Source organism: Siniperca chuatsi, linkage group LG10 (genome assembly GCF_020085105.1).
Source record: "Siniperca chuatsi isolate FFG_IHB_CAS linkage group LG10, ASM2008510v1, whole genome shotgun sequence".
Classification (NCBI taxonomy): Eukaryota; Metazoa; Chordata; class Actinopteri; order Centrarchiformes; family Sinipercidae; genus Siniperca; species Siniperca chuatsi.
Genome location: NC_058051.1, coordinates 14,294,934 through 14,311,346, shown reverse-complemented (window position 1 = coordinate 14,311,346; position 16,413 = coordinate 14,294,934). Strand labels below are relative to the sequence as shown.

General features: G+C 39.4%; 1 protein-coding gene across 4 annotated transcripts in view; it reads left to right on the top strand.

Annotated features, from left to right (window-relative positions):
• The first annotated feature begins 3,023 nt into the window (after positions 1-3,023).
• Positions 3,024-16,413, top strand: part of clstn1 (calsyntenin 1) — a 40,405-nt gene continuing 27,015 nt past the window's right edge. For 2 of the 4 annotated variants that reach the window (XM_044212911.1, XM_044212912.1), the window contains exon 1: positions 3,025-3,310. In XM_044212911.1, coding sequence (XP_044068846.1) covers positions 3,229-3,310 — 82 coding nt within the window. In that variant the 5' untranslated portion in view covers positions 3,025-3,228. Of the gene's footprint in view, positions 3,311-16,413 lie in introns of all 4 variants that reach the window. The other 2 variants (XM_044212910.1, XM_044212913.1) reach the window with 2 other exon arrangements.

Here is a 16,413-nt window from a genome sequence, read left to right as displayed (position 1 = left end):
ACTTAATTGTGGCCTCACACAACTATGTCCATTCTCTGCTGTTTCTCCATGATAACTGCAACTATTGAGACTGCACTGAGGTCTAATGGTTGGCCTTTATTCTTGCAACATTTATATATGTTGGGGTTTTTTTGGCAGTTTTTTTTGGCATAATTAGTTCTTGTCGTTTGCACTTTTTTATTTTTTTTTCAGAGAAAGTGAATTGGAGTATAAGCAACATTGCGAGGCAATGTAAGCAAGATACCTGGTCTCATGTATACTTTTTATCAACAAACTCACAGCCAGACTTTATATTATGGACTGTTGACCTTTTCATAAGAGCCAACAAACAAATTAAAGCCACATGTGTCGGAATTTGCATGAGTAGCAGCCATATCAAGGTTGCTCAGTATAATGCAAAAAACCGATGTAGATGTTTGTGAGTAATTCTCTGATTACATGGCATCCTCTTCTCCTCGGGGGTGCTATCCATAACTGAGGGTGTTGATTAGATAGCAGCCCCCACACCCACATTTGCAATTCGAAGCCTTGCTCTTCTCACATTGCCATGCAGCTATTGTTGTGTGGTTGTTCTGCAGGGTGACGCCAGTGGTTAACTCATAAATGATCAATATGATGCTCATTTTTATTGAATTATGTACAAGTCTCTTTCACTGTGATTTATTTTTCTGAAAGTCCCACTGTGGAATAAATGCAGGACAAAATTAAAGCATGGATGTACTTCAGATTTACAATTCCCATGTCGCCTGTCTGGACTAAAGGATTAAAACAACTTTTTGGCTTCAGAGGCACATAAGCAGTTTCACACATTTTAGTTTGTCATATTCTGGTAGTGTCATGTTGTTGAAATATCCATTTTACCATGCCTGGATTATCTTGCCAAGGCCTCAAGGCAGCATGCTGCATGGGTCCACACTCTGCCAGCAGTATTCTCCACCCTGAGCATCTGTCCAACCCTTTATGATAACTGAGGGGACTGATACTTAAGACCATAGTCATAGACCATTTCTGGTCTATGACTATTTAAGACAGGCTGTATGACCATAGGTAGAACAAATTTACAATCAAATTGCACATTTGTCTTCTGGCAAACAGAAACCTTGGAGGGTCCTTGTTTGTGAGGTAATTAAGTAGGGCTAGCTCTTCTAGGTTTTGTCAGTAAACAGGATGGTGTATAGGTTAGGACACAGGAATGAAGATGAGGAGACTTAATTACTTCTCTTAACTGTACTGTGTTGCAGCAGTATTTAGGCCTATTCATAGTCCACAGTAGTTCATGTCCTGGATCCTGAGCTTCATCTGTAAGTGTTGTGTTTCATTCGGTCATGCACTTCACATTATGAGGATCACTGGGTGTCTACATCCTCACAGACCTCTTTGTAGCACCAGAAGGCATTTGGCCCCCGACCTCGGTCTTAGTTTAGCCGTCTGTGCTAAACTAGCTGCATGAGCTCCAACAATAAAAGTATTGACGTCACTGGCCATCGTTGGACAAATGCTGCCTTCACGTTCTCCTCTTAAGGTTCGATATCTGACGACTTGCGTTGTAGATCGGCCGTGAAATGGCTGGGAAAGAAAACAGGTCTTGCAAAAGTAGATATTTTTGCTAGACAGTTGTTTTAGAGATCAGCAGAGACAGACCCATTTGCAGCAGAATGAAGAGGGGAGGCTTTAGAAAACAAAAATGACTTCACCACTTTAATTAGCCTGCACAATTCCGGTTCTTAATAAATACAGACTTTTTGGTTTGAGTTTAGTTTGGGTTAATCACAACATACTCATATATTTCCTATCGTTCCTACTTGCCAAGGTCAAGTACAAAGGACGTTGATTTTTATGTAAGAATTATTTAGCAAATGTGAATGCTTTTGGAATGTATGCACCTGTCATAAACAAAATGCAGCACACCTTGTTGTGTCTGTGTTTCTAAATACAAAATGCAAATAATGTATTAGGTATGACAGAATATTAAACAGTCCTTTAGATAACATCCTTTAAAAAAAAGTGTTTTGGTCTCAAACTGTCCAGTAGAAGGGTGTTGGTCTGAACTATCACCTAAGGGACTGCATTTGGGTGAACTGTGTGCATCACATCATCAGTGCAAACAATTAAAAGACAGATGTTCATTTTCTCACCTGTTTCAGCAGACACCTGCAGACAGAACATGTCAAACATGCTGTGTAACCCAGATTCATTTAGTCTGAGGTGGGAAGTGGAGTACAGGTTATGTTTGACTGTTCGTAAACACCTAAAACTTTTCATTTTATAGGTTAAGCAACTACCATCAAGTGTCAGTATGCGGATTAGTTTGTTAATTAAAGTGTTAAGTGTTTTAAAAGCATACAATCTTGTAACAGTAGTAGCTGGGCTGACCTGTACCCTGATTAACCCACCATTCCTCCCTGTCTTTGAGCAATAGGTAGGCTACATTCATTTTGAGAAAAAACAAAACTGAAATAATGTCTTATTATTATTATTAGTAAGGTCTTAAACCTATATTTTGCCATAGAACGCTTAAAGACTGAGCCTCACAATCAGGTAACAAAGCAGCCTTTATTATGTCAGTTGATATTGTGCTTTGGTTGTGCATATTCCCCCACAAAAATTCAAAATTAAATTAGCACAAACCAGTAAACACACAATAAACTGGGAGCATTCAGTGTTCCTGGAGTTCTGAGGGCCCTGGGCCCGTTTTGTCCATTTGGTAATCCAGCCTTGATCCCATGCAGGAACACTTATTTAAAATGGCATTGACTCTCTCAAATCTCGAGTTCTGACTTATAATCAAAGACGGTGCAAATCTCTTCCATTAGAGGTTTTGCAGGTCAAATTCCCATCTGATAACATTCTAGTTAGCTAACTTAGTAAACTTCCACACTCGCCTTCTTTTGTGTTTATATTGTGATTCAGTGGTTTGATATTACATAAAACCCTGTCATGGGGGACGCAAGTACACATAACAGTAGTCGGTATGATTCAGTGCGCTCGGAACATGTCTTACAAATGTCCGACAGTCCCTGAACGCAGCAAGCTGCAAAACTGCGAGAGAAGCGGTGATTGAAGAGGATAGCAGAGCGGCGGTGGCAACGACGGCCATCTTAGAGCTACCGTGGTAACCGACACTCATCTTCTGGATTTTATTTTTCTTGTTAGAGAAACATTCCGCCTGACTGACGAGGGAAGAAGAAGGTTGTCTTTTACTTCGCCGCGGTTGAACTCGAAGTCGGGATGCGGTTCCGAGGGAATAAACAATTTGCATCCGCTGTCGGACTGGTCCTCGGACTATTATGTGCGGTGGAGGCAGCTAAAGGTAACTAACGTTAAGCTGGGATTTATATCCCGTTGTGTTTGTCTGCCTGTAAGTGTCAGACAGGTTTCTCTGCGGTTTGGAAACGTTGGGGCTGAAAGTTAAGTTGTTTCCAGGCGTTGAAGGTTATAACAGAAACGTTAGCTACGCTGTGCGGTCCTGAGATGCATGTTCAATAACCTGTTCAGGGATGGTCAGCTCTGGAGACGCAGCGGATGGATGTCGCGAAGTATCCCGCCAGCAGCAAGTGCATCCTGCGATACTGTATCTATTTTAACCTTAAACAACCCACAATTACACATTATATTCTAAGTGCATTATTATGTATGTGTAAGATTTTATCCTAATGCGTAAATACCCGAAGTAAGGCTACTTTGGAGATAATTTCAAGGCCACAAAACGACCCCCTTCTGTCATCTGCATTCAGTCTATTTTTGGGTACTGGTCTCTTCTAGTCGCTTCTCAACAGTCTGATTTAAGAATTTTTTTTCTCACCCTCTGCAGAGTTTGTAAGATTTTTGTTTAACTTGCCCGTGTCTGGTACTCCCTGTACTCATCTCGTTTTTTAAAGACATTTGAGTACATCAGAATTAAAACGAGTGATGATATTTCTTAACCGCATTTTTAGATTCAGTGTTATTAAACCACACAGGTTTATTCTTCCATTAGTAGGCCTAATGCTTGGTTTGGCAACGGTGTGGTCGCACCAGGATGGAGCTTTGCTGGCTACGCATTGCAGATTCTCTTTACCAGCCCCTGTTTTGTCAGTAGATTTAAAAATGTATGTGCTGTGATCTCAGGTTTAAGTAAAAAGCCCTCAGTAGGCCTGGGCCTGCTTATGACCAGAGACTATAAGAACTGAAAGTGCAACTGCACTCTTCATTTGCAATGTCACCAATGGACACAATCACACACTGAGGAGAGACATGCCTTTATTTGCTGCAGGGCGGTCCACCTCCCTCCTTACAGCAGCTCACTGCTCAGACATGAACACCCTCCTTGCAGGAATTTATAGGCTATGTTTTAATGTTAAATTGAATCCACTGACTCCCCAGTGTGAGTTCCTGTTTCAGGGTGTGTACAGTCAGGTGCACATTAGTCACTGGCCATATCAACATGCCCGGGCAGTCACCAACGAGGCCAGTGTGTGTAGTTTTCTTTTGAGGTTACATCCGCTTTATGCTCTATGAACAAAATAAAGACCATGAAAGTCTGCACTTATAATCGAGCCATTTTTTTTTGTTGTTGTTACCATGTCATGCAGCTGAGAATGCACAGCAGCGGAGGCAACCATTTGTAAAGCAGTAACTTAATTTCGTTTTTCACCAATCAAAAAGAAAAGGCCTGTAGCAGTTAGGCCTAGGTAGTGTGTGAATCTGGCTTTTTATGTTGTAGCCTAGTGTGTGTTTGTAAAGTGCACCTGCTGGCTTTCCTGCCCTTATCAGCAAAGGAGACCTGTGAAATCGCCATCTTGGTGAGGGCTTATCTTTTCTTAACCAAAGGTCACTCGCTTTTTTTGTGCACCACCTCTTGTCACCTGCAGTGCAGCTTTGTGTCTTCATGGCTTGTTGTTGATTCTTTTTTATTACCAGCCACCTTGCAGCGGATGAGGAAGCAAATACTCCTTGTTCCTGAAGCCTCTAGTCTAGATTGTCTGCAAATTATTTGGTATTATCACTAAAGAAACAGAGTGAGATAGTAGCATCAGCACATTCAGGTGAATTTACCAGCATTGGCAGGGGATGCTGTGGTCCTCAGCTATTCGTCTACACACACATTTATAACTGATGACATGGCTACAACCAAATCTGTTGAAAAAATATCTGATGATACACATCAAAATTCTTACCCGAAATAGCTATATGATTCATTACAAGGAAATGTCAGTTTGTGTAAAACTGGTGCAAACACAGATCATCTGTGGCAGGCCTGCTGAACCTTCAAAGGCTTTTAGTCTTTTAACTCTTTGGTGTTGTCCACCGCTGTTAATGTTTTTTAATATACACTTCTGGAGTTTCTCGCCTTGTCCATCACAGTTTTTGTCATTTTGTTTTCAAGGTCTCACCCATGCAATCTATTTCTTTTTCTGTTACCATGAGCAGCTGCTGGGTGTCTTCATGTTCTAGAGTCAAATATTAGGACTGCTGGGATGCATGAGCTTTCTCAGTACACACACAGTCATACAAAGGAAAAGCTGGCTGCTGGGAAGTTTCTTGGCTCATTCGTCATCGAATTAAGCAATTCTAATTGAACAGATTGGATGCCCTGTTTTGTGTGGCGCTGAGTTAACATATGTGCTCTCCTCACATGGCTGTAAAGAAGTACACATTACAGGTTCTCTCCCAGTCTTCCTCGTCTTACATTCATTGAAGAAGCCTACCATTGATCCACTGAAAATTGCATGTCAGTTACGGTTAGAGCAATGTATCACGTCAATATTTGTCTTTTAAAAAAATAGTTTATTGGTCATGTAGCAAACCTTGGAAGTTCCTCCTTGATCACAGCTTCATTAAAATATTCTGTTTATTTTATGTTTATATATAAGACATGCAGGAAAATATTTTACATATGTATTCAGTGCAAAAATGGCTGTTTAGCTTCTTTTGCGTTTTTTACTTGAAAAATGATTTAAATGATAACGTATTTTAAAAATAGCCATCACTGATTTTTTGTGATATCAACTAATTTATCAATTTGCTAATAATTTCAGCTGTCGTCTTAATTCTTATTTACAGGCTTTTCCACCCTTACATGTGGCCATCAGCAGCTTCGCTTTAAAAATATTATTGATATCGCCTTTCAAAAACCAATATCGGTTGATACCTTTTGCCTGGCTTATGAAACTCTCTCCTCCTAAATAGGTCTATTGATTAGAGGATCCGAGAAACCAAAACGTAGCCAACCATCAGTGACCTGGTTGAAATAAATATGCTCACATGTTCTAGTTGTTGTAGACACTCAGATTCCCCATTTTATTCCCCACTTTGAGCTGCCAACAATCTGTGTGACGTATGTCATCTTGCTATGTTATGGCAAACAGAAACTATGTGGATGCACACAGCTGACAATGACTGTATTGTTCACCTCTCCCATGCAGCTCTAGTAACACTGTTGTATGCCATCATTCAGCGTCAGTTTACAGACTTGTTTTTTCCTCAGAAATAACATCATTAAATATTAACAGGGTGATGGCTAATGACAGAAAATGTGATGACATTGAGGAAAAAAGTGAATCAGTTCAGTTTCAGATGTTTCACTTTGAACATGTCAGGGTCAGGTGGTTTTGATTGATAGGACCCCTTTCATTTGATGTTTAGTGATCTGCTCCACATATTCCACTCTGTCTTGTCACTACAAGATTCATGGCTTTAACACCATCCGTCATTGAACACAGATGCAACTAAAAAGGACTCAGGGAGCACATACCCTTACTGAAACTGCCATGATTTTTGAGAAGAATACCTCAAGGAATATTAGCGCTTTGAACAAGGAGGAAGACTCATGGTCACTGAGAATGGATTATCAAAAAACAAATGAATAAACTTTGTCAGGCTCAGCCAAATATGTATCAAATCTGGGGAAGATTGTATAAAATTTGCTGGAGGAATGATTAAAATGATTTTGGAGACAATTCTAAAATGGTGGAAAAACTGTTCAAGCAGTAATGGGTGAGACCAACACTAATAGATTTGACACAATGCAGGGAATCTGTGGGGAAAAAATATGCCTCTAAACCTTATGGTACAGGATTTATGAGCCACAAAGTGCCTTGTAAATGGACGCATTGTGGCGCTATCCACAGTCAGACCTAATCACGCTTGCTCTTTCGGTCATTGTCTAAGTTTACACAAAATGTCATTGAAATCTGTAATGTATTTGTTGAGATATCTTGCTGAAAAACAGACAGTCAGGACTGAGGTAATGAAGCAACTTTGCATTGTTATTAAAGTGGAATTTAAAATTGATTACTGCTTCTGTGGAATAGTATAAGAACCATTACCAAACATTTTACCCAGTATTGCCCTGAATAACAGTTTACTTGCCCTACACAGAGGCCCTGTTCCTACAAGTTAACTCTTAAATTTTTTCAGTATTTATTCAGAGATTTCTCAGAGGAACAAAGGGCTTTTAGGCCCAGACTTCAGGGTCGGGATCTTGACTAAGCACGTCACAATGTGGTCAATGTTCGAAGGATTGCGACTCAAGCCCCCTAAGAATGTGTATCTGAGATAATCCCCAGAAAGTGCAAAATTGTTGAAGCATTTCGATTTGGTCATTTGGCACGTAGTGCTGGAAAGATAGGCCATAAGAATACTGCACTCAGTTTGGGTCGTTGGTGACTTTCTTCTCATTGGTGCCTTCATGGGCTGAATGGAGTCAGTGAACTGTCAAGAATGGGTCATTCAGTTGTGAATATTAAGTTGTGCCAGATGACTGGGAAGTTGTGTCGGCCACCAAGAAAGGAGTTTACATTCATGTGAGCCCTTGGTCTGGATGTTATACATTGGAACTGCAGAGCAAAAAGTAATATTCAGAAATGAAAACACCAATATGAGAAAGTGTAAGAATATACAGGATTTTAATTAATTTATCCTCCTATTGTATAATGATATGAATTGGTTAAACATCTGCTCAAATAATTTTTGTCAATTACATGATTTTACAGAAGCATCATCTTGTGAAGATAATATTACAATAAGCCATCCAAATCCACTTCATTAAAATGTCAGTATTGAAATTGAGTGCCTTAACTCTGAAAGTAATAGCCAATGGTGCCAAGCTCATTGTGTTTTGTTTTTATTAAGAGTGTAATAAAAACCAGTGCATACAGGTTTTCAACCCTTATCTGGCTGTGTTACCTCCTCCCTTGAGTCCCATTGCTTCCAGGAGAAAAATTGGCACTGCAGAGCTATTCACATTTGGGCATGTTCACATTAAGATTCAGGCTCCATGGGAAACAGGTAACCAGAGAGCACGTTACCTGCCACAGGTCAGCTACACCCATGTGCCTGTGCAGAGCTCTAGTCGTCTCACTCTCACTTCTTCGCTCTCACTTGCTCTTTTGTGCCGTTCACACAGAGAAGTGATTGAGTTGCATTCAAGGCTCTGCGGCTCCCAACCCCCTCTTCAGAGGAGCACTACGGCCGTCGAGGGTGTGTTCGCTCCGTTGGGCAGTTGAGACTGCGTAGAGGACAAACAAATGTTGTTGCCTGGCAGGGAAACTGAGAGGCTGTCCTGTGTGAGCAGGGTGTTTGGGGAGTGAGGGCCCCTGAGGTCCGGGTTTCCTTTAAGGGTCTTCAAGGCTTCCTAGAACAGTCCCCAGTCTGTGATGGAGATGGCTTGCGTCAACAAGCCGAGGAGCTTGTAAGGCAAGACAAACAGAGAAGTGTGCCGACTATTTCAGACCGTGAGCAGATTGTCCATTGATTATTCCTGGTCCATGGAATTAAGAGAGCCACTCACCGGCATAACTGAAGTCGTTGCTTGACTCACATTTGCATGCATCTAATACATGTACCTTTTTGGCTGCAATCTTTGTTTGTCTCTGTTGGATATTTCTGTCTGACATCAATAAGGCCTGAAGCTGTGGTTATAGTTGAAAGCACTCCTGTCTAACAGGAAAACCCTGCTTCTGGCAAGCACAGAGATTTTGAATAGTTTGAAATCAGTCCATAGCCTACTGCTCACATTCTCTGAGGTAGTTGGTACAAGTGGTGCATTTTGCATATTCTTCTGTATTTTTGTTGAAACTGTTCAAATTTTCCACACTTTTTTTGACGTCTCTCTGGAAAAACACCTCAAGGTCTGAGCACAGACACTCCCTTCTCCTTTTTTCAGCTTACTGCTGCAGCTAATTGGGCAAATATAAACAACAACCTGGCAACAGAGAGGCTTTATTGAGTCTCAAACAATAATAAGACAGGGCCGCACACTCTGCTTGTAGACCATGCTGCCACTTATGTTGCCTGTGATTGACAGGTTTTGTTACTAATTTTAATTTATTCATAATTCTGGGTAATCAAACAGTTGCACCAGAGCATAGAATGGTTATTAAGTATTTTTAATCAAAGTTAAAGACATCCACCAGCTGCTCAGTATGTGATTTAAAATAAGTAGGCTACATGCTAACAGTTATTTACACGGTTTCACACTGTATGCCGTCAGTATGATAGTTTAGTAGTTTGTAGGTGTTTAAATACATAGTATAATATAATCTCAAATCTCTAAGGACACAATCATGTAAGTCACCAGGTAATGATTATATTGTGTATTATATTGTATATAAGTGTATTATATTTTTTGCTAGTACTTCTATTCCTGTGTGCACTGACGTAAAGGCGAGCTGCTGTAACAAAAGAGTTTCCCCTCGGGGATCAATAAAGTATTTCTGATTCTGATTCTGAAGTGGTTGCAAATAGACTTGAATTGTTAGTGTTGCTCAGTAGTTGATCTGCATTACAGCAGAGTGTAGTAGAGCTTCACATTTGCATGTAATCAAAGAAGATGAAGGCTTGCAGGCTGTCGGACATCAAATGTAAAATATGAGCTAAATCGATGAAGCAGAGCACCATAACGCGTCACAGGCTGCACCATCATCATTACACAACACACCCTCAGAGGTTCTCAGGCATTATCAGGCTTCATCTGATAATTACAGACTGATCATCTGCTGCCGTGATGTTGCTACAATCTGGACAGCTGTGGTGTATTTCTCTGGTTCTGCCAGGGTGACCAGTAGCTTTTGGCAAGCGTTGGGGAGGCAGAATGATTTTATTCCACCTTCATGAAGAAGAGACATCACAGCAGTGGCATGGAGGGAGAGAGAATGCATACAGGCGTCCTGTTGAATCTCAGGATTAGCAGGACCTATTGTGGCCCTAACATTCTCGCAGGAAGTATTTCATCACGGTTAATAGGTCAAACTGTATAGGTTAGGCTTCAATAAAAGAGCTAGGCAACCATAAAGGGCCTTTGTCTTTGTGCCCATGTGGACAGTCGGTATGTTACCCCGTTCTTTGGGGGTCATGAAAGAAGTCAGTGATGGCATCACACTGTTGAATATGTGCCTCCACAGAAAATGTGTTAATCCTGAAAGGAGATTTATATTGTCGATTGTTGGTGTTGTTGACGGATTGGTGTTCCCATTACAGAGAAAATCCACAGAAAAACAGTATTGTTTCTATGCAAAGAGAGGTGAGGCCTATTAAGCCTTTACTATACAAGGCCATTTATTATTATTTTATAAATCAGTTGCAAGGCAAGCACAAAAGTTGCAGTGCTAATCACACTGGACAGCAGCCTACTCGTCTTCTTGCATTGTCTACCACCTTAAAGTTCAGACAGTTGTCTGATTGAAGTGGGGATAGCTACTGGCTTTATTGTCTCACCATTAGTATAGCAATGTTATTGCTGCAATAATGATCCTAGCTGTTGTACTGGATACTGAAATCACAATTATTGATCGTGAATCAAAGCCTGCATGATTTTTTTAAATACTTGATTTAAACCATAGCCATTAACATACAATATACAATGACCACTCCAAACAAAAGCCAGCCAAAAATAAATACACTGAGCCAGTTTATCAGGTACACCTAGCTAAATTGTATTGTGTTATACTGACAGGTGTTTTGTCCACCCCATTTATATCAATAAGGGTAGGCCACAAACTACATCCTCCAAAATAGCCATACAGTTTAATCAACACCTCTCTAAAACAGTTTTGACAAAAACTGAACATGATAAATAAACTGGCAACTGAGTGTACTTACATTTATCAACATATCAATAAATACGTATACTGTATATTTTCCTCCATACTTCACAGGCAAAAAGACAAACAAGAAAAAACTGCAGGTTGAGAACGCATCCTGCTTTTCAAAAAGAAACCAATCTGTACCCATTTCTAGTCATGACAAGGCCTGCATCATTATAAGAACCAATTTGTTTTAAAGCATTAATGGTCTCTTAAAACACCCACTCTGGTTCAAAAGAGTGCACAGTGCAGGTGGCAGAGACACAGAGCTGATCAGTAGATTGCTTGGCACAGCACAGCTTGGCACACGCAGTAACACCAAGTAGTCTGTCCTTGTCCACCTGCGTTAGAAGTCAGCCGTGTTTCAACCCTGCTCGCTTCTCTCTTGTTCCCCTGAGTTCTCCCTCTGTTTATCATTTGGACACTAGTGGATTCCAGGTGTTGGCAGGACATCTTTACTTAATTAATTTTATCATGCTCATCGTTAGACATGCATAATAAAAACTTGGCAGTAATTTGTTTTTGGCAGCCTTAGTTGCTTTGTTTGATGTCTTGCTTGTCGCTTGACCTTGTCAGTGAATGAAATAGACGCATCCCATTATAGGATTATATGTCATTGGCTTTATTTGCTGCGTAACAGGATTGCATACCAGGTACTCTGTTGCTATGCTGTAAGTGGGTCCAGTAGCCTGCCATCTGTGCACGTATAGTAATGCCTTGATATCTGTGTTTGTCTCCAGCTTCTGACACATCATTCATTTCTAAAAGGCTTCTTAAAGGATTTTATTTTGCCTGTGTGCCAAATTGGGGCTTAATTTATTTGGTAGTAGATACAGTATATAGTATGGTTTATTTGCTAATTGGATTTTTGAGATAGATACTGTTAAAAAAAAACTTAATTGCTTGTTTATAAACTTTTTTTGTAGATGTGGTTCATTCTATGTCGGCATGGGATGACACTGCTTGGTTATCTATTATTTAGCAAGAGGCAAATAGCAGCCCATTATATCTGTGTATTTATATAATAACTCTCCATCTAATATTTATATAGAGGCGAATGGTTTCTCTTTGCTAGAAATAGAATGGTGGGTCACTGCACCATTTTGCATGTGGGTGCAATGAGCAAAATTATTTTTGTAGCCAACTTTTTCTTTATTTTTACTTTTTTGCCCCTTTCTGTTTACCTTCAGTCAGTCTTCACTTTAGCAGGAAAAGACGCATTAAATGGGATTAATGATGCACCATCCTTATTGTTTGTACCTTAAGGCATCTTGTAATGGCTTAGTGACTTGAAAATTACCGAAAAGAAAGTGCCACAGCATTGTCTTTTTTTCTTTTCAGCAGTTATATTCAATATACAGTATATATTCAGTGACAGTTGTAATGGTGGCAGATTCTCACAGAAGTATTGTGCTCTTATCACAGTTAAACGTTCCTTTTTTCTTGGTAACATTGACCCACATTGTTATGACCTCCTTTTAGGATTTAGGACTATAATCTCTTTTGGCATTCTACATGGGATTAGAGCTGAAACAATTGATCAATTAGTTGATCAACAGAAAATGAATCTGCAACATTTGATAATTGATTAATTGTTCAAGTCATTAATCGAGCAAAAATGCCACCCATTCTGTTTTCAGCTAAACTTTTAGGATTTGCGGCTTTTCTCTATTTTATATCATTTTAAACTGAATATTTTTTTTGGACTGTTGGTCGGACAAATATAAATATAAAAATAAAACACTCGTGCTTCTCAAGAATCTTCTGCAGTATGTTTAATGTTGATCACTTTACTGTTGATTAATCGTTTAAAGGAGTCAAGAGTTTCCTCTTGAAATATCTTTTGTAATGTGAGTGAAGGACTGAGTCTGCAGATTGTAATAGGGCCAGTAGTGAGTATGCATTGCATTAGATGAATTGATTTCCTAAGTAAGTTAAATTAAGAAAATGGCAGTTTTCTATGCTAAACATCCTCATTGTGCTCCTCTAAGACTGCCTCAAACATTTCAAAGCCCCTCTTCTAACCTCATCCCATCCTAAATCCTAGAGCCTCGCCTCCAAAAAACAAACCAGTCCCTCCCTTAAATACAGAGTCACTCCTTTATAATCATAGAAATCTTATCTTATAGGTAGTACATAGCCTATAGTATGTAATAAATCACCCAGTTTCCAAGAATAACGGTGTCTGTATTTGTGCAAATCATGTCTGTATGTGTCAGATGTTCTCTGCCAAGCAAGTTACAGCACAACAAATGTTCTTCCCATTCACTGCAGGCTTGCAGGGGGATGATGAAGCTATCTTGTCAAAAGGGCCTTGTTTGCAATTTCACACAATGTATGTGAGAATTTCACGGTTTGAATAAAATCGTGCTTTAGATTTCATTTCATGGGAGGTGTGTGTGAGTGAAAGGGCTTTGATTTTAATGGTGATGCACAGCAGTAGTGCAGTTTGCTTTTGAATTTGTCATCTGCCTCCTTTGTCCTCATACCTACCCACCTACCTGTGTCACGTTTTTCTGCTCCATATTTCAGTTGATCTTTGCTGCACATCTCAGACCATTGTTGGGAATTGGCCTCTTCTATCAGATTTTGCTTGACTTCACAGCACAAAATTGATTGACTGTGAGAGAGTTTGTCTGTCTTCCAAAATACCCCATTTAGTTTTCCTTTGCCAGCAGGCATTTAATTGGTGTGTTTGTTTACAGTGGATGAAATGCACTTTCTAAAGTAAAACTCTTTTTCAAGTTCCTTTTTACGACTTACTTATCAGTCGAGTGGAGATACATGTTATACAAATCTACGTAGTACTTTTTAGATTAAGGGAAATAACATTTAACTAGACCAGACAGGAAGGGCACAGACAGACAGCTTTCTTGGTTAGTAAGCATGCTCCGATTGATTGGCCACCAATCGTAATAGGACGATATTTATTCTAAATAGTTTGATCAGCAGTCTCTATCAGAAGAGATCAGATGACGCAATGCCACCCTGGTATATTAACGCCCCACGACCCATTTTAGCATTTTGCAGAGAAACGCAGAGAGAGAGAGTGAAACGTTTAACGTTACATGCTATGGTTTGTTGTGTCTCTAAGAGAGACAGTGTAATATGTTGCACATGTCGCCTGCCAATAAATAAACAGTTGTCAATTCATGAAACATTCTCATCTCCTAATTGTAATACTTAATATTCAAAGTTGTTAAGAATAGTTAAATAAATAAATAATGCTAAACAATAAATAGAAGGCTTCAAATAGACCCTGATGGGCCCCAAAAATCCTGATCGGAGCACCATTATTGATTAGTTCATCTGTTGTTACTGGTCAGGATCAGGCAGAAATTCTTTGCATAAACCTGCAGAAGCTTTGACAATGTATATGATTTATGTTGTACCATTTAGTGCTGGTCCTGGTTCAGTGCACCTCAGTACTGAAGGCCATGAGCGACTCATGGACAAATGTGAGGCCCACATGTGACCTGGCTAACAGTAACTGTGACTCTGTGGAAGCTAAAGCAGATTATTGTAGTAGTCTGGCCTGGCAGTCTGTATAAAGACATCCACTTCACTTCAGGCCACGAGACGCTCCGCTAAGACGATTTATTAAGCTTGATCAATTCCAAATTACTGGCAAACAGTAACTTGTTCTTACGAAGCACTGCTTGTATAGGACAAGATTTAACCAGAGATGTAAAGTGATTTTAAAATCTTCTGCAATATGTGTAATAGATTAAGTGAAAAATTCTTCATTTTGGCAAAGCCCCATCTGAAAAAATAACTTTTTGTTTCGACATTGCAGTAACTTACAGAAAGAGGAAACAGGGAGAGAGAGAGGGGGCCATGACATGCAACGGAGGTCGCCGGTTGGAACTGGCAAAGTTGCAGTTATACAGCATACGCTGTAACCATTCAGCTACCAAGGCACTCCGACATTGCAATAACTTTTAAATAATTTATTTTTTGTCTTTAGTAGTTCTGAATGATTTTTACACAAGTAAATAGAGTTGCACATGCTCTATCATGCTGTAGTTTTGTCATTGCAAAAGTATTATAACAGACCATTTTTGACAAACATAGTTTTTCTCTCCCCTCATTTCCTGTCATATCTCTTCTGTCAAATCTTTAATAAAGGCATAAAAATGCCCCCAAAATAGGCTAGTGTGCTAAATGTAGTGAAAACGTAGGCCCTATCTATTCCCTGCTACGACAAGCAAATATATTTCAGCCATGTTTTAGAAAAAGAACTAGCAATTGTAACATAATTGTGACAGTACATTTAATGTTGTTTATTATGCCATAAGGCATATAAGAACATTACTTTATGCATTGTGATAATTTTTGAAAGCATGTCTACATTTCTTGCTGGAAAGAATTAGTTTGGTGGGTAATTTTCATTCATTGTGGTGCCCACAATATACCAATCCTGTGCAAGTAGCTTGTAATTAATTTTCATTGATTGTGTAATCACTGAGAATTACACTAAATTCTGTAAAGACACACAAAGCAAGTAATTTGCTTTGCTGAAATTGGATTTGGCAGACTGACATTTAAAGCATCCTCATCATGTATTTATGCTTTTGTAGGTTTTCTTATTATCTCGTTACTGTTTGAAGCTCATAAGATAATTGTAGCACAGATTGTATTATTGAACATCGGTGCCTTCCTATTAGTCAGATGATGAGCGTGTGATGTTGAGGCTTTCAGCAGCATGACACTGCTGTGGATTTACTTTCACTATGCAAAACATATTGTAATTAGGATTTAACTGTCAAGACAGTAAAAATTGTTTTACTGACATTAATTCTGGATTTATTGTGTAACTTAAGGAGCTTTCTGGGTCAGCTGATGAGAAATGACTATAAAAGTCTTTGTAACATTTAGGTGTTAAATGATGAGTATATCACTTTCATTTTCAGACATTAAATTACCAAAAAATTGCAGGCCATATATTCATTTGTGGTGGAAGTATTAAGAGCGCACAGGTGCCAACAACACTTTTGTTTGGCAGCCTCTGCAAATGCTTGAATGGCACCTGCATTTTGCAACAGTGACACAGTAATTAATTCACTGTCTACTCAAATAATGTTGCTTGTTGAGATGAACATTGCGCTCAGAATGTGTCATTGTGCGCCGGTAATTGGATAAACGTGGGCTGGAGGATGTGCTTCAGATAGTAATGAAGCTGGTAATATTGAACATTTCCATTCACATACCTTTTTACAAGTTCTTGGATTTGTCATCAGTGCCCAAGAGCTAAAATTTTTATTTTAACCACAGTTTCTATTCTCTTTCTAAGAGTTTGCCACATTAAATAATTATTACATGGTGATACTAATGATAGGGAGGCTCTTCC